General features: G+C 37.7%; 7 protein-coding genes across 7 annotated transcripts; 4 read left to right on the forward strand and 3 right to left on the reverse strand.

Annotated features, from left to right (window-relative positions):
* Positions 1 to 2,864, forward strand: L201_001045 (uncharacterized protein; the record flags this gene model as incomplete). The annotated part of the gene is made up of 2 exons (XM_066216838.1): positions 1 to 494; positions 587 to 2,864. The coding sequence occupies 2 exons, from the start codon at positions 1 to 3 to the stop codon at positions 2,862 to 2,864; spliced, it is 2,772 nt and encodes a 923-aa protein (XP_066072935.1).
* Positions 2,865 to 3,496: 632 nt separating this feature from the next.
* Positions 3,497 to 4,350, forward strand: L201_001046 (uncharacterized protein; the record flags this gene model as incomplete). The annotated part of the gene is made up of 5 exons (XM_066216839.1): positions 3,497 to 3,578; positions 3,640 to 3,710; positions 3,818 to 3,854; positions 3,977 to 4,054; positions 4,217 to 4,350. 5 exons carry the CDS (start codon positions 3,497 to 3,499, stop codon positions 4,348 to 4,350), a joined length of 402 nt encoding a protein of 133 aa, XP_066072936.1.
* A 230-nt stretch (positions 4,351 to 4,580) lies between these two features.
* L201_001047 (uncharacterized protein) lies at positions 4,581 to 6,313 on the reverse strand (the record flags this gene model as incomplete). Its single annotated transcript, XM_066216840.1, has 5 exons — positions 4,581 to 5,606; positions 5,692 to 5,787; positions 5,901 to 5,939; positions 6,061 to 6,137; positions 6,226 to 6,313. The coding sequence occupies 5 exons, from the start codon at positions 6,311 to 6,313 to the stop codon at positions 4,581 to 4,583; spliced, it is 1,326 nt and encodes a 441-aa protein (XP_066072937.1).
* Positions 6,314 to 7,009: 696 nt separating this feature from the next.
* L201_001048 (uncharacterized protein) lies at positions 7,010 to 8,127 on the forward strand (the record flags this gene model as incomplete). Its single annotated transcript, XM_066216841.1, has 5 exons — positions 7,010 to 7,165; positions 7,253 to 7,384; positions 7,490 to 7,648; positions 7,721 to 7,931; positions 8,000 to 8,127. The coding sequence occupies 5 exons, from the start codon at positions 7,010 to 7,012 to the stop codon at positions 8,125 to 8,127; spliced, it is 786 nt and encodes a 261-aa protein (XP_066072938.1).
* Positions 8,128 to 8,519: 392 nt separating this feature from the next.
* L201_001049 (uncharacterized protein) lies at positions 8,520 to 10,286 on the reverse strand (the record flags this gene model as incomplete). The annotated part of the gene is made up of 4 exons (XM_066216842.1): positions 8,520 to 9,233; positions 9,294 to 9,572; positions 9,640 to 10,197; positions 10,257 to 10,286. The coding sequence occupies 4 exons, from the start codon at positions 10,284 to 10,286 to the stop codon at positions 8,520 to 8,522; spliced, it is 1,581 nt and encodes a 526-aa protein (XP_066072939.1).
* A 3,821-nt stretch (positions 10,287 to 14,107) lies between these two features.
* L201_001050 (uncharacterized protein) lies at positions 14,108 to 15,393 on the reverse strand (the record flags this gene model as incomplete). Its single annotated transcript, XM_066216843.1, has 7 exons — positions 14,108 to 14,121; positions 14,218 to 14,507; positions 14,579 to 14,646; positions 14,707 to 14,800; positions 14,870 to 14,990; positions 15,056 to 15,189; positions 15,254 to 15,393. 7 exons carry the CDS (start codon positions 15,391 to 15,393, stop codon positions 14,108 to 14,110), a joined length of 861 nt encoding a protein of 286 aa, XP_066072940.1.
* Positions 15,394 to 16,258: 865 nt separating this feature from the next.
* On the forward strand, positions 16,259 to 17,178 carry L201_001051 (thymidylate kinase; the record flags this gene model as incomplete). The annotated part of the gene is made up of 4 exons (XM_066216844.1): positions 16,259 to 16,403; positions 16,483 to 16,591; positions 16,699 to 16,786; positions 16,858 to 17,178. 4 exons carry the CDS (start codon positions 16,259 to 16,261, stop codon positions 17,176 to 17,178), a joined length of 663 nt encoding a protein of 220 aa, XP_066072941.1.
* Positions 17,179 to 17,508: the final 330 nt, after the last annotated feature.

A 17,508-nucleotide genomic window follows, 5' to 3' on the forward strand; every position in this document is an offset into this window, starting at 1 on the left:
ATGCCATCTCGTTGGCATCCAGCTGGATTCGCATCTGCTTCCACACCTGGATCAGCCAATTCATCTAGACCATCTTCTAGAGCATCCTCACCGACAAGGAATGGATCGTTTGTTCGACCTTCACATATCGCATTACCTAGTAGAAGAAGGGATGGAACATTAGATCCAAATGATCCTTTATCCGAATTTTCTTCAGGATTTGACACACCAGGTTCAGCTTTTGGACCACCAACAGCATCATCAGGATGGGGTGGTGGTGGACTAATGACTCCAAGTTCATCTGGTGTCATGACTCCAGGTGGATCACATCATAATCCACATATAGAGATTATTTTAGATTCAGATCATTTGGTAATGAGAGGTGCAGGTGGTGATATGAATCCAGCTTATTTATCTGGAAGAGTAGAATTAGATTTACCTTCATCCATCAATCTCAAAGAATTAACGATGCATATGACAGGTAAAGCAAAAGTACAATTCAATGATGGATCAACGTGAGTTCTATCATTTCTTTTGCGATCATGTTACTTAGACTGCCTTCGCCCGGCAAAAATGCTAATTCTGGTTCATGTTTTTGCATTTATAGCACATCGGGAAAAGGACATCATTTTACACACGTTATTACAACTCATGATTGGTCTTTCCTTCAAGGTGGAAAAGGTCATGCTCATACACTTAAAGCCGGTCACCATTCTTTCCCATTCTCATTTATGTTAAATGGAAATTTACCTTCTTCACTTAGAACGTATGGTAGTGATGCTATTATAGTGTACAAATTACGTGCAACTGGTGTTAGAACAGGTTTTGCAAGTAACATTTCAACGCAAAAAGAATTTACTGTAACTAGAATGTATACTTCGGATGCGTTAGAATTCACTCAAACATTAGAAATCGAAAATACCTGGCCTGGTAAAGTAATGTACTCTCTGACATTACCTTATAAAGCTTATGCAGCAGGAGATGAAATACCAGTAGTAGTCAAATTCATGCCATTAGCTAAAGGTACCAGAGTAACGCAAGTGACATCGGTTCTAAAAGAATATACATTAGTCCATTCAAAACATTCTTCAAGACCTGAAACAAGAGTGATTAGTTGTATAAAACATGAAATGCGGAGTGGTAGAGCAGTAGAAATAGCTAGAGAACCCGTTAGACCACCTAGTCATCATTACGAAGCACCTTCAGCCAATCGAAGTTTAACAACATCACGACAATCAAGTCCTGCTCAAACTCCATTAGTGACTAACAGTATTAGATCGAGACCAGGTCAAGCATCAGCTTATGGTGATAGACCTGAAGATTCTTATTTCCCTGCTCCTTTACCTGGTTCTGGTTCAGTCAATACATCAGCAACAGCAGAAGGAAATGCTGATGCTGGTCCATCAAATGCTTCGACCCATGACTCCATTCAAACTGATGAAACCGATATTGAAATTGGAGATGAAGAGATTAATACACATTTCACAATACCTATACCAAAATGGGTTACACCGTCACATGCTATTCATCCAGTATTTGTTACACATAAAATCAAATGGTCATGTTCGATATCGAATCCAGATGGACACGTATCAGAATTAAGATGTGCACTACCGATTATAATATTAGATAATAGTTTATTAGAAGAAGCCAGAGCTGCTGGTGCAACAACCAGAGGATTGTTATTCGGTCAAAATACCGAAGAACCTCAAGTTGATCTCCCAAGTTACAGTAATCATGTCTATGATAGAATTGCTATAGCAGATTCAGCTACAACGACATCAGGATTTACCACTAGATCTATAGGTCCAACTCCATTAGGCTCACCACATGATGATACACCACCCAGATCTAGACCACCTTCAAGACCAAGTTCACCAACTAGATTACATAGTTATGGTGCGAATTCAACTTCATCAAGAAGTGGTGAACATACACCTTTACACGAGATCGCTAACGGTAATGGAGCCGCTGTACCACCAAGAAGACAATTAAGTCAATGGGCAGATAGTGAATTATTAATGTCATTAGGTGCATTAAGAACGCATTCTTCCTCAAATCAGACTTCACCAAGTGGTACACCACCTGATTCGAGAGCACCAAGTAGACCTTTGAGTAGAAGAAATTCGTTTACAAGATCAGGCAAGAATTCAAGAACAGGTTCAAGAGCAAATAGTAGAGCTTCTTCACCTGAAAGAGGCTCAGGAGGAAATTCTGCACCTTCATCAAATCCAGGTAGTTACAACGAAGAAAGTCATGTTAGACCAGGCAATGAAAGAAGAGGTACAGGCGGTCTACATAGTTTATTCCATTTACCAAAACCAATGAGACCTTTATCGCATTTAACACCAAGTGGTGGTAAACCCATATTGAAGAATTTAAGTAATAATAATCATGGACCATCACCGCCTTCAGGGAGTGATCACAATAATAGTTTACCACGTAACGCATCATATTCAGGTGGATTTGGTGGTGAAAGAAGTCATGTTTCATTTGCACCAAAGCCTACTACATCAACATCTTCTTCGTTAAGTAATTCAAGACCTAGATTTACTATCGGAGCTAACGATGATGATGTCGAGGATTTCGATGATGACAACTCAACCAATAAAAGTGATGATGACGTTGATCCATTATCTAGAGTACCTTCATATGCTATAGCATCAAGAGGATTCTTAGGCGGTGGTGTCGTTCCTTTAGATAGTGGTTTACCTACATATGACGCTTCTGAAGATATGATGCTGAGAACGAAATCACATACAGATTTAACTGGAGAAACAAATAGTAATCTGATTAGACCAAGATCAGATACTGCTTTAGTCCAATTAGGTGCTCAAGCTGCTGCTGATGCTGAAGAAAGAGCAGGTGAAGAATCAGTCATATAATATAGTTCGTCATCACTATAAAATGGATACAATAGATTTTTTCAAAAGAAAAGAGGGATATTCCATATTCGGTTTTTTTACCTTGGCTTTTCAGCATATATCAATACTCTTATAAAAATGGTTTTCTCGTCAATACATACAAACATATACATTTACAAATATATATAACTATACACATTACACATAGATAGATCATAGACAATACATTCTTCTACACAGGGCAATTATCGGATACAATACTGTATAATATGCATTGGGTCATATAGCTCTTTACGATGAAGCCTATTGATTCGTTGATTAGCTACTTGTTATTGGTTCAGGTACTTAGGTGGTATACCATAACCGACGGCACATCCATAAACATTAGTAAACAGTCAAGTCCGTTCAACGGAGTAATTTCACTAGTAACTTACATGAGGTCATTCAGGCCATCCCGGATTTAAGTTAATATACATAACCCACTGCATGCATTTTGATGAACGTCGAGATGTATATTGACTCGACTTGTTGAGCTTGAGACTATCCTGATTTTTGATCATTGGGATGTGACCAACTAAGCCAAAAAGTCCTCATTCTGCTTTAATCTAATCTTATCAACAACAAATAACGATTAACAACTGATACACACAAATATGCCACATCTCGGATCATGTCTTTGTGGATCAGTCAAAATTACGATCACTTCTAACATAACGAAACAACTCGCTTGTCACTGTAAGTCCTTGCGATGTTATAATCGAAATGTTGAATTGACCTGATTCATGTATAACCTTAGGTTCTGATTGCAACAAAACATCCGGTACAGCATTTTCTTCAAACATATTTCCTAAGGTTTCTGAAATAGAAGTATGTTTATGAATTTCCCTCATTTGATCATCTCATATACTGTAGTACGAGCAGGACAGTCCCAATTGATTATCACTGATAACTTCTTATCATGATTTGCGCCTTAGATTACCGGAGATACACATGAATATAGCTCAATCGGTCGTCCTAGTGGAAATACAGGCAAGTTTTCGGTTCTTCCATTCGTCTATTTTATTTTTTACCAATTACAGCATTCACTGGTTTGTACGATTAGCTAACCTTCATGTATCTATGAATCTGAATAGTGACTCGCATATTTTGTCCTGGCTGCGGTTCTGCTATAGGTCATAAAACCATAAATTTCGGTGATCGTATGGCCATACGTAAGTACTATAAAACGGGGTTGATCTTTTTTCAAGCTTTGCCTAGTTTATCTTTCGGAAAATCTTAAACAATTCCAAAAAAAAAAAAACACCTCACAAAGTATATTACAGCATAAGATAGCATGCTAATCATTTGTATGATATTTATACAAAATTCCACAGAGACCGGTAATTTCCCCGACTTGAGAGATATTCCCTTTGACCAAGAAATTTTCGTTAATGTCAGATGGGCAGGAATACCTCAAATACCTGATACTGAACAATCAGTCAGACTACCACCTTCATACTTGGCATAGATTATTGATGCGGATAAAAGATATGGGGTGTGAAGAATAGGGAAACATATTGTATATTGAGGTCCACAAATAGAGGTAGAAGACGGAGGCGTATTGTAGGCATCGGTATGGACGAGCGCTATGAGTGATGAATACTGACCAGTCAATCACTCAATAGTAATACGTTGAGATGAGACACTGTATATCAATTATTAATGCATGTATTATGATCTTTATTGCATTACATACATTCACGTCAGGCCTTCTTGCCGTATACCAATCTTCTGAGTCTCTACTTTCGAATTAGATTCTTCTTCTTCTTTTATCGCCAATCTCTCTTGATTTGCTATCTTAGCTTTTTCTCGATGATCCTTTATCGAATCCTTCAATTTGATCCAACTTATACTTGCACCTTTAATTGTATACCTAGATGTAATAGATATTATGTACGCTATAGATTTGCTTGAACCAACTAATAACGGTAACGGTTTCCATGATCTTGGGTTGTAGGTTAGGGCTGGTACTGATTCATCGAATTCCCTCCATCTTGTAGGTGTAAACCATCTGAAAGCACCTACTATTCCTCCTCTTCTAGGTTGAGATGTGATAACAGGAACCACTAATTCTTCTTTCTTTTTGAGTATGAATCTACTAAAATCATTCGATTTAGTCTTACTTCTAGATAACCTTTCTTCAATCCATCTTAGTATTCTGACATCTTTAGGTTGAGGTAAAGAAGTTGTATATATTGATAATACTGAAGGTAAGATTTGGCTTTGTGGAGATTTTGATTTTGGTAAATGAAGTGATAAACGATGAGCTAAAAGTGTATCTGTAAATAGTCTATCACCAATGACTAAGATTTTCAGATTTTCTAATTGTTTTTGATGAGCAGAATGCTTATTTTTCGTTGACTCTTTGTTAGATTGATCTTGATTTTGATTATTATCATTAGTATTAGTAAGATTAGATTCCATAGAACTAAAATCAAGTTTGGTTGTATCACCTTTTCTATCTTTTCTTTCTTCATAATTTAAATGACTAAAACCTAATAAAGGTTTTTCTTTAATTTCACTTTCCCATCTTTTCCATAACATTTTTTCATCTTCTTTTTCATCTTCCCAAATTTTAAATGAATTTTCAATTATTTTTTTACGATTAGTCATTGGTTTACCTAAATTACCTTTGAAATATTCTAATATATTTTTTGAACATCCTGGTTTATTTTGTGAATGTATTAAAACTGGTGCTCGTAATGATAAAGAAACTGATTCTGCCTATAATGTATAATATCATAATGAAGGGTTCAATTGGTATCAGTGTTTTATTCTCTGATTTCATCGTCCTTATTAGTACACTCACTGCTATTCCACCAGGATCTTTCCTCGTTCCAGCTGAATTCGATACTACCAATACACGTCCGGGGTTGAAAGTTGATAATAGATCATTCCATGCTACCTGTATTGATAGCACTCATCAATTCTACTCAATCATGAAGTGATCTGTAATGCAGATCAAAAGGCAATTCATTGTACAGGGTGATGAGCTCGATGGTACTCGATGGTACTCACTTGATAAGGTGGATATACATCGTCTTTATGCGGTATCGTCTATGGAAGCAAACACAGATCAGCTACATGTCGTATACTCAGCCCGATTATCAGCGAGCCTGATTGCACTTTCGATTGTTCTATCTTTGATTTGATGTACCACCATGATACATGTACTTACCAGACAATTATCTTTATCTATAACTACAGCATTATAACCCTCTTGCTTCAGTGACTGAAAATCTACACTTGCTATACCTAGAAGAGTGATTAGAAAGGTTGATCTCATAACAAGCTTTTGCTATTTCAAAGCACCCAGGGTATAAGATTGAATCTCTTAACTTACTTGGTACCCTCAAATGTGGTCTAAGCAACCTGGGCCTCACCACCCCGGTGAGATAAATGAGAATATTGGGTAGTCGAAGGGGAGCCATGTTTGCAATATGCCCCCTGATTTCTTACTTGACCAGCCAAAACTTATCCACTATTGCACTCTTTCAGGGGAATCCATCGAGCTGCTCCGTCTGATGTTGATCTCCCAATGAGTGGATTTGCTGTGATCAGCAAGTTTTATGCTATTTGAGCGGATGTCAGAGTTTATCACAATCGCCTGAGGATTGTGGGATTGTCCTGTCGAACCGAAAAACAAAAAACGAGATTTCCGGCGGAACAACCGAAGATCATCGCAAAACTCCATTACGTAAATCAAGCAACCACCTTTAGCTTTATCGGACTTGTTCTACGAGAAAAACAAGTTAAGAGATGTGTCATGCATCACTAACATTATTATTATCGTAGTCTGCTTCTGCTCCCAGTCAAAATCGCGAACAGAAGGGTGCAGCCGTTTACGTATATTATGAGCATACACACTTCTTTTGAGTCGATTGCACCAGATCGGATTTAGGCGAGAAATAAGTCAAAAATGGGATCTACCTTCTAAAGGTTGTATACCGGACGGGTAACTACGGCTAAATTGGATGAATGTCCTAAGTTATCTCTCTCGTTAAGTTAATCGTAAAATACTGCACATTATTAGATCGATTGCTATTGTTCGTAATAACCCTTTCGTTTTCTTTCAAATCTGCCTACTTCATTTGCACACTTGATCCTACAAGTAGAGGTAAATCATCATGTCTTCCCCTACCTATGTAAATAACTATAAACCCACAAAACCAAACGTCCCTAGAGATATTCACCTCAATACCCCACCTGAACAATATGATTTCAATTTCTGTTTCGATGTGAAACAGTTACAATCGGACAGGGTACAACTTAGACCTTTCGTTGTGAGTATCTAATTACTCTTATTCATCCTTTTCAATTGAGTCGTGTTGAAGCGCAGACTAAAATGATCCATGTACTGTGTATTTTAGCCTTCCTTATATGCTAAAGCGTTCTACGAGGGTGTGTCAAATTGTGCACCAGACCTTACAGCTTGGCTATCGGACTGGCATAGTGTAGAAGATGTTTGTGTCTGGGCAGAGACTATAATTCGTGCTACACCGGTAAGCCCAAATTGTATCATTGTGAACAATCACCTCGTTCCATTCACATATTTAATCTTTTACTTTTAACTGATATGGCTGGTATAACACAATCACCGCTAATAGAGCGCCATGGCCTATGCTATCTTTACCGCTCCACCTGGCAGTGACGAAGTGATAGATCCCAAAGATTACGAATTAGCTGGAATGATATCAATGATCAATACAGATGTAGCAAATCTAACTTCTGAACCTGGATGGATTGTTATTTTCGAGAAATTCCAGGTGAGTAGCCATGATCAGCGGTTATCGGTTAAATGAAAAACTGATGGTGGAACTGATATTGGTGGTATGCAGCGCACTCATGTTCTGTCACATGCTGCTGGATTGATCATTCACAGAATTTTAGATATGCCATCAGAAGGTGGATTAGGTTGTAGACGATGTCAATGGTTTACAACAACTATGAATGAGAAAAGTAAAGCAGCTTCATTGAGATTAGGATTTACTCAAGATGGTGTTTTGAGAACCCACAGAGTTCTACCTAAAGGAAAACAGGGTATTAGACGTGAGTAACTCTTATTCTTGTACGATCCGCACTTAATTCATCGATGTTGAATGGTTTTCGTATCATAGCCGGTAGAAAAGGTGATAGATTCGAAGATCAAATGACAAGAGATTCTTGGTTAGCTAGTATCAGTTGGGATCAATGGGAAGGTGGGGTAAGAGATCATGTCGATAAGCTTATGGCTAGAAGGAAATAGATATATTAGAAAATACATTTGTATAGAAACGAATCTCTTAGATCCTTGGTCCTCTCAATCATGTTATGTACTTAGAAGAAGTTGTAACTATCTAGTCTAGACAATCAAAAGTCAGTATGCAAACAAGTGGGCTGTTTGCTAAGAGAACAATTTCGAATATCATAGCGAATAGTGGTGCATATTCAGCGAAGTCTATTATAATGATTTTACTAATCTACATACTATATATATATTGATGATTTAAAGACTACATACATTAAAAACCCAAAAAGGAAGGAAATGAAAACTACATAAGAGAAATCGACGGAATGCAATGAAGATGCTAAAGGTAAAAGATGTAAGGTGAGACGAAAAGAACATCATCCATTGAATGAAAATGAAGACCGAAATGTTTATTCAAAAATTGGTTTTGGACCTAAAACTCTTTCATTTTCTTTTCTTTCTTCTTCTTTTTGATGTTTATTTCTCTTTAATCTTTTTGCAATTGAAGTACCTGAAGAAGATATAGTTTCAATTAAAGTTTCTTTTTTCTCTAATTCTAATAATTTCTTATTTGAATCTTTTGATAAATTTTTACCTTTAATTAAAAAATATGGTGAATCTTGTTTACCTAATAATCTTTCTAAAGTTTTTTCTAAAACAATTTGATCTTTTCTTTGATCAATATCAACGTAAAAAGGTTCAGGTTTTAAATTATATTTTTTTAATAAAGCTCGAATTTCTCTTAATTTTGGATCTCTCATTTTACCTAAAATCATTAATGGATGATCTTCCCAATGTACTTTAGATAATTCTTCAATTTCTTTTTTTGCATTAGGTGATCTTGGATCAAATGGTAAAAAACCTTCTAATGAATGTGGATCATTTATATCAATTTCAGGTAATGTATTTGATGTTGTACCAACTATAAATGACATTAATGTAGCTAATTCTTCATCTTTATTCATTGTAAAATCAACAGGTTTGTTATTGGTAATAGCTGAATTTGCCATAGCTGCTTGTGCAGTAAATCCTGCTTCAGCTCTTTTAGCAATTTTATGTTGAACTTTTAATGAATGATGTTTTGGTGCTTCATATCGATATCCAGGTTCAGTATCAACAACGGCCTAAAGAAGACGGAAAGTCAGCTTGTAGATACACTTTGGTGCACGTAGCTAATAACTCACATCAGATTCAGCTCTAGCCATAGCAGCGTGTTTGATCATCCATTCACCTTGTCTGATGACTTTGGCATGTTCAGCGGACATGAGGGATTGTTGAAACCAAGAAACCATACAGAGAGAACCGAAAAGGAGTAATGACATAATTGCAATTACGATTGGTCTTTGCCATCGAGGTACTCTGATCATTCGGACTTTGAAGTCGGAAAGAGTTACGGTCTTAGTAGGAACATGGGTGAGGACGAAAGAGTCTTCGGAAAGGATGTAGGTGGGTTCGGAATCTCTCTACAATTCGAACAGAAAGTTAGTAACCACTTACCTCGCGAGGATTAAGGTAGTAAGGTTGACTTACTCTAGTGTGGGGTAAGAGACCTTCGAAAGGTTCGAGTAATTGAGTTAAACCATGTGATTTTACGTCTTCTTCAATTTTCCACATTGGAGTAATTGAACCTGAGACGGGAGCACTTGGAAATCTAGCTCTGTATTTGTTTTTTCTGTTTTTTCTTTGTTCTTTTGTTATTGTTTCAAGATTGAAGTAAGATGGTGGCATACCTTTATGGTGTTGTAAAGATGGTCTTCTAGGTACAGCAGGTGGTGTAACAACTTCTTCATCTGAACCTGAACCGGAAGATCCAGAAGAATTTGTTCTTCTATCCATTGATACGGAAGATAAACTTCTTGTAGGTGATAAAGGTGGTGTTTCAGGATCAGGTGATAAACTATCAGATACATTATCACTATCGATTTGTACATTATTGAAAGGATCGATTTCTTCTAATGCAGTTAATGGAATTGTTGTAGATAATGGTGATGGTCTATAAGGTGCCTTTACAGGTGCACTGAACCATTCTGGGGATGTAGACATGGTTCGTGTAGGTGATGTAGGAGGAGAAGGAGGGAAAGATGGGATCTGTCAGATAAAGAGGTAAGTAAGCTTAACAACTTCGGATGAAAGCAGAAGACACTTACGAAGATGGTTACTTCGTCGTTGTTGGACATGTTGTTCAATATAGCAGTCCAGCTGATTTACGATTATATAAATTTAAAAGAATGTAGTTTTAGCTAGATGGTTATAAAATGAAAAGATTTGTCTTGCAAAGTGATTTATGTAAAGAATGTAAATAGTATGTACGACCAGCGTAAAACAAAGTTGAAGGTTAAAGGAAAGAAAGTAATGCTCGTAAGCTAAAGCTGAAAGAAGGACTTTGTTGAAGTGTGATCGAAATCTATTTGAAGTGAAGAAGTGAAAAAAAGAAGATGAGGGGGGATGAATGAATGGAGTATGAAGCTAGATTATATAGTTATCAGCTTTCTTCATGGCTTCGATCACATCCTTGTAAAAAAGCACGACTACTATCCCCAGCTTGATATCAGATGATGGTAGATCACAGTGAATAACCTCGTTGATCATCCTTGGAGCTAACGTTTTCGGCTACACCTGATAAACTCTCTTGTAACAGTATTCAGCGCCTCCACGGGCTGTGTGTAGATATCTCCCCTGAAGCAGATTATAACATTCTTTGGCGTCTGTCTTTCGATAAAAAAAGATCAAGCTTATTCAAGACCATAACCACAACCACAGCTTAAAATCCTCCTTGTCAGAAAGAGTTTCAAAGATGTAATCGACGAAAGCGGTAGACATGGTTACGGACAACGTGTTCTAGGTAGAAGATGAAAACGAGAATAGAGAACAGAACTCACTCTTCTTACAAAGAAACGCCTTCAAAGTGTAAATTCCGACAAGATCTATAGAACAACTAACAGCACCAAAGAAGGAGAGACAGGCCAAGAAAAAGTAAAAGATCCTAGGAATTGATGATATTTTGTGACCGAAAATAGAAAGTTACAAGTCGATCAAACTAGCTTACTTTTCTTCTCCACATTCCGGTTCCTTTCAGCTGTCGTGGGTGTTTGATCTTCAGGTTGAGGGGAGAGACAAAGCTTATTCTCCGTTGGTAGGTTGGAACCTGAATCCGACGAAAAGAATGGTACAATAGCCCTATTCATCGGGTCAGTTGTTTTGGAAATTTTCCCAAATCCAAGGCATTTTCTTTTTAAACTGAAGACCTCCGGTGGAATACGAGTGTCGGTCTGCCTTTAGACCAACGGTCGAACCCAATTTCGGAATCGGCTTGAAATCCCTTATCAGACCGCCAACACTCAAACTTTCTCTTTGCCCTGTTGTTAGAGGCGTTTCTGTCCTCTACAATGTCTTCGGTACAAGTCGGTAAGAGGCGTCTATTCTGAACACGGTTGAACTGGACCTGCAACTGTAAGTCCAGCATATGGGCTATTTTCGCTTACTGCACCAGTGTATTTTCTTCACTCGTAATGTCGGAAGATAGATCTGGATCAGGAGAATTTTTTTTTAAGCTTGTTGTTGGAGGCGTTCTCAACCTACATATACGGAAGTCCATCCAGTACCAAAAGTGGGAATGATATCTTTAACTGGGACTTTGTGCCCTTTTAGTAATGAAAGAATCCGAAAAAATGGTATTCCTATTTTCTCGTTGTTCTTGCTTCTGACGCAGTGTAAATGAAAAAGTGGAATATTCTTTCGGCAAGTGAAACATCCGAAAGAAAAAATGTGAGGACTGAAGCGCCTATGACAGAGCTGATAACGGTATTACAGTATCTTGATGGCTTTTGGGGCTTCTTTTTCCTTTTGGAAATGTCTCAAGAAACATCCGAACAGACTCTTGACTGAGGTGTGAGAAAGGTGGTACTGTACACTGTTTTGATATATTTAGTAGATGTATGCGGTCATACTACCGTAAAAGATTTTATTCGAATTTTCGACATGGTATCTTCAGGGTCGGCTATACCATAGAAATTTAAAGTTCACGTTTCGGAAATTATGATAATTACCATATTAAGTACGAGATATCCTATCATATGGTACAGGTTCTTTACGTCCTTACCATAAAATACATCTGTCATCTTTTTCTAATGTCTGAAATCGTTTAGCCGCCGCCTTTTGAACGAAACTTTGTTATATAACAGACAACGCCAGTTTACAAAAGTGGCTTTCGGGGGCTGTCTGGAATCTCCTATATATATATCCTGTTCGTCTTATACAGACACCATCTGTAACCGTACAGAGCATACGTTCTCCTTTACAGTGTGTGCCTTGACTTTCGAAAGAAGCTTGTCCATAGGTCCGAAATTCCAGCGACCCACAACCCAAAGAGTATGTACCTAGTGGGGTTAGGGTATTTTACTTCTTACTTGTACAACGGAAAACTTTAATTGAGATTGTACCTTTTCGTAAGTTCTACTTGCGGTATAATAGAGCGTATCAAGGTTGGAAAATTTTCTTGCAACCGCCCCATCCCACTTTTTTGTCCCATGGACTGTGACCTAGTTGTTCATGTTGTATGCTGGTATATAGCTGAATATACTGTATTTAACATACACATTGGAAGATGTTCTTTCCACCCACCTTAGAACCGACCATCAGTAAAGCGTTTTCCTCCGAAATTCCTGTATTTTCGGTGGCTTATCTGAATCCACCGTTTTGATCGAAACTCGATCCTGCATGTAAACCTTTAAAACTCCACTTTCGGTCAAATAGTGTTTGGTTGCCATACGCTGCTAGCACCACCATTTGGTATATAGAGGTTACCGTGAATATCTTAACGGTTACACACGGGTTTCTTCTTCGAGCTTTACTGAATTGGTTTCTTCGTTACAAAGGAAGTCGGCGACTGCTTTTGCTTTTTTTTTTGGGACATTTCGGTATTCAAAGAAATGATAAACCTATTCAATGGTCTTTTTTAACATCATCAATAGATTCCGGATTACTATCTTTATCAGTGAAAACGGCATATTCACGTATAAACGTTATATTTCACGGTATGGGTAAAGGGCTTTTAGGCTTGAGAATATCTACATCATCGTCACATGATTGGTATCACACAATCGTCATAATTATCATAATCTCTTCACAGTCCTATCCAGCAGCAAAAGCATCCAAAAAATGACATGGATGGTATGTTGTCAAAGTAAAGACAGAGTATCGGTCATTTTTGCCCATTCGAGATCAATTTGGGTAGGACTTTCTAGTGTAGTTGCAACAGGACATGAACTGAATGAACGCTTTTCAGAATAGTCTGTCGGATAGGCCATACCTTAATACATGTAAGTGTGATCACCGTCATTCTGGTGAATGTTGTATTTTTAGATCAGCTGAACGAGTATGACGATCAGTTTTCGTCTAGTTTCTCTTAATTGATTCAAAACCTGATTTAAATATCTCTATAATTGCGATGAGATCAGATAACAGAAAAACAAGCGGTCTCGATCGTACTGAATAGGTTGACCTGGTCTATATAAGTTGGAAATATTCATCCGAGTCTTCTGTGACATTATTATATCGTAAACGAAATTGAACCGAACGTAACATTATTGTGTTTCACCGTTGAATGGAAAGATGATTCGCAATATGAAAAATCAGATCAATTGATTTCGGTCAACAGTAATCGGTTCGCCCAAACTTAAAATATCTTGTTGATAAATAGATAAATTGTGGAATGTGTTCCGGATACATATGGGACACCTTGATGCACTTGAAAGTTCGGGAAGTTTCCGATTAATCCTCGAAAGACATGATCGATAATGTCAATCCCGCGAAATCCGAATTGAATTGGATGACCAACTTGTATCATAAAATGACTTGTGAAAAGATTGACTCGAAATGCATTTTTTGATGTTATACACATTATAAGGGTACGTATGGTAGATATATTTATAGTTATTAATGAGATTTTTGGGTGTTTCAGCTCTGCAACGTTCGGCTCAACGGGTTTTGGTTGTTTTACTCAAATAGCATAACCTGAAGTGAATTAAATCAGAATTCGAAATCATCATCTTTAGGTGAATCATGATGAATAGCATGGGAGGAATGAATATATGGGAAAGTTAAACTCACGAGGTAAAACTTCAGAAGGTTTACTTATTTTCCAACCTCTTTCAGCTGCTATCTTTTCACCTTGTCTACCAAAACCAAAACCACCAAATTTAGCTCCAGGTTCAGTTTTATTTTTATTTTCAGGTAATAAAGGTGAATCTGATGCATTAGTATTTGATCTACCTAAAATTGGTGCAGCAGGTCTTGAATCTCCTGCCTCGCTTGAACTTGATTTGTGAGATGATGAAGAAGAGGATTTCTTTTCTGTCACCATATCCCATGCTGTGGCTGCCATTCTGGTTTGTGGTGTACTACACAAGCCATCAATGATTAGCTATCATAAGTTCATGGGATCCAAGCAGTCGTTAACCAATCGACTTACAGTGATGAAACATTCTCCCAAGAAAATATCAATCGCTTCTTCTTAGCTCCAGCTCGAAAGAAAATACCCTAGAAATGTTGACATGACCGATCAGAACAATGTATATTCCGAATCTATATTTTACTCACAGCGAGAATGTCGAAACAACCAATGATAAATAGCAGCCAACTCGATACTTGGGGAAAGAGCGTACAATAATGGGATAGAACTTGAGCTCCGAGTCTAAAGAGGTAAGATACGGTTTTAGCTTTCATTTATTTTGGACGTCTTAATATAATCATGTGTACTTACAAGGCTTGAAATACACCTAATCCACCCAATCCATGAGCAGGTCCGAGAATAGGTATCCATTCTTCGAATAATCTTCTTGGTACACCAATTTCAGACATTGTAAGTAAGATACATTCGAATACTATGATAAGTTGATCAATTAGCTGAATTTAGTTGGAAGATCACTAGACTGTGCGGCTAACTCACTTATGAACAATCTATTCAAGATACTCCAAAAAGGACCGCCTGTTTGATCAGGTACGGATGAGAATTCATAGTAATCACAATCTTCTTCAGGATCTGTCGTTGTTTGCGAAGATGCTTTTATGGCTTTTATATCGCTACATCAACATACAATTATTAGTGAATACTTCAATTAATCCCAAAAATGATGATTTGACCTACTCTGCCATTGTTACTATATTGGATGACATGACTAAGAGTAAAGCTATAATACTTATTACACGAAGTACATTAAGTCCTATGAATACTGGTCCAGAAGGTCTTTTGGGTAAGAAAGGTTTGAGTGCTTTTTCAGCCGACATTTTATGTTAATATAAGTTGAGAAGATCGATTGATTGATAAAGTGATTGATTTAGTTGTCCAGCAACGCTGTAAAAAGAGAGATTTGTTGTACGAAGGGAATCTAGAATACAATGGGACCACTGTAAGGTCAAGTCGGATAGGTTTGTAGTGTGAATGAACCTGCTGGTAGTGATACGAAGAGAATGTAATTTTTTTTAGTGGGAAGAGAGATAAATCACAACTTGTGTGGATATAAAACAGGTTCATATACCTTTTTCCAAGCATTTTTGCCTACATATATTCTTCATCAAGATCTTTCTACTTCTGATGGGAGCTGTTAGAAAGACAATAAGCATTTTATCGAGGGGTCGACTGTGGAAACACGACTATGTATGGTGATCAATAAGCTATCTTGAACAATATCAAACATTAGTTGATGGTTCCTGTAACATATTACGCTAAGACCATGCATGGTTTCGTATTTTCAGATTTTATGGGACCATATTGTCTTCTTGTTGATGAGAAGTCGTCTTGACTGATTGTAATAACATCGAAGGGGTTGGCATTAAGGAGTATGTTTGATGAACGATCAAGTGTATCATGAACAATAAGAAAAAGAAAATATATCACTTCATGCTTGATATCATTCGCGTCTGGACCGCCCTAGGCCTAGACTAAAACCAAACGGCGGATATCGCCGCTCTGCCTTGAATGGAGGGGATCCTTGAATTGGACGCGTTTCTCAGACGTGTTTTACACCTTCCAAGTTGATCAAGTTGTAATGTTGTAATGTTATATTATCAGATATCATCAGCTATATAGGTAGTACAGGCAGCCGGCAATCAAGAGATCTATCAAGAGATCTAGGTACTGAAACCTCATAGAATGGCGCAATCAACATCGTCCTCAAGCCGTGGGGCTTTCATTGTTTTTGAAGGATTGGATCGATGCGGAAAATCAACCCAAGTTTCTCGCCTGGTAGACCGTTTGGAAAGGGAAGGTCGAAAAGCTCGACTGCAGAAGTTTCCAGGTAGGTAGCGCTGAAAAGACGCATAGTGCCTTTACTTTAGCTCACATAACCTAAGACTGACTTGTCTTGCCTGGCCTAGACAGAACAACAGCTATTGGAAAAATGATAGATGCTTACTTACAATCGAAAGCCGAAATGGATGATCATGCTATACATCTGCTATTCAGTGCTAACAGGTGGGAATGTGCGTGAGTCAACGCAAAATATTCTTACAGACTAGCAAAGCTTAGTATAGCTGAGAGCTCTTAATGAAATCATCTGGCATTGGTGCTGATCTACCTGTTTCATTCATCAGAGCTGCTATCAAACGAGACTTAGAACAAGGAATAACGGTAATAGCGGACCGATATGCTTTTTCTGGAATTGCTTTTTCTGCAGCGAAGGTAAGTTGCTTCTCTTTGCCTGGATGACTATAAATTATCCGTCTAGTTGACATATTTCCTTCATCAAATAGGGATTACCTTTTGATTTCTGTCTTCAACCTGATAAATCACTTCCCTTACCTGATCTCACATTATATCTGACACTGCCACAAGAAGAGGCTTCTGGACGATCTCAATTCGGTGAAGAACGATATGAGACTGTATCTATGCAACAAGCTACGCGGAAGCAATTCGCTCTTGTAGCTCAAGAGGTCATAAAGATACATGGTGAAGACAGGTGGATAGAAATTGATGCTAGAGGAACTATAGAGGAACTTGAAGATAGGATAAAAGGTTTGATAGGAAATGTAACGGAAGGGGTTAATGGAGACATAGGGAGACTTTGGGTATAAAAGCGGGATCAATTTCACCTAGATGTCAAATTCGGTGTAGAAAGCTGAATGTAGTACATACTTGCTGCTCGCTTATCAAAGTGTGGTGGTGATTTTTATGATGATGGTGACTGTCGAGGTAGTCACTAAACTTGTTTAAGATAATCATTTACACAACGTTGATGGCTTGGAAGTACGACTGAAAGTGGCTTTGACACATGTTGAACAATTTAAGTGAGGCGTCATTGGTCATTCCCCGAAATTTGGTTCCGTTGAGCTGATGGCCGAATTAAGTATCCGCATAAACCGGGTCACATGATGTATGAATATATGATGATAGCTAGTCAAAAC

Source organism: Kwoniella dendrophila, chromosome 1, assembly GCF_036810415.1.
Source record: "Kwoniella dendrophila CBS 6074 chromosome 1, complete sequence".
Taxonomy (NCBI): Eukaryota; Fungi; Basidiomycota; class Tremellomycetes; order Tremellales; family Cryptococcaceae; genus Kwoniella; species Kwoniella dendrophila.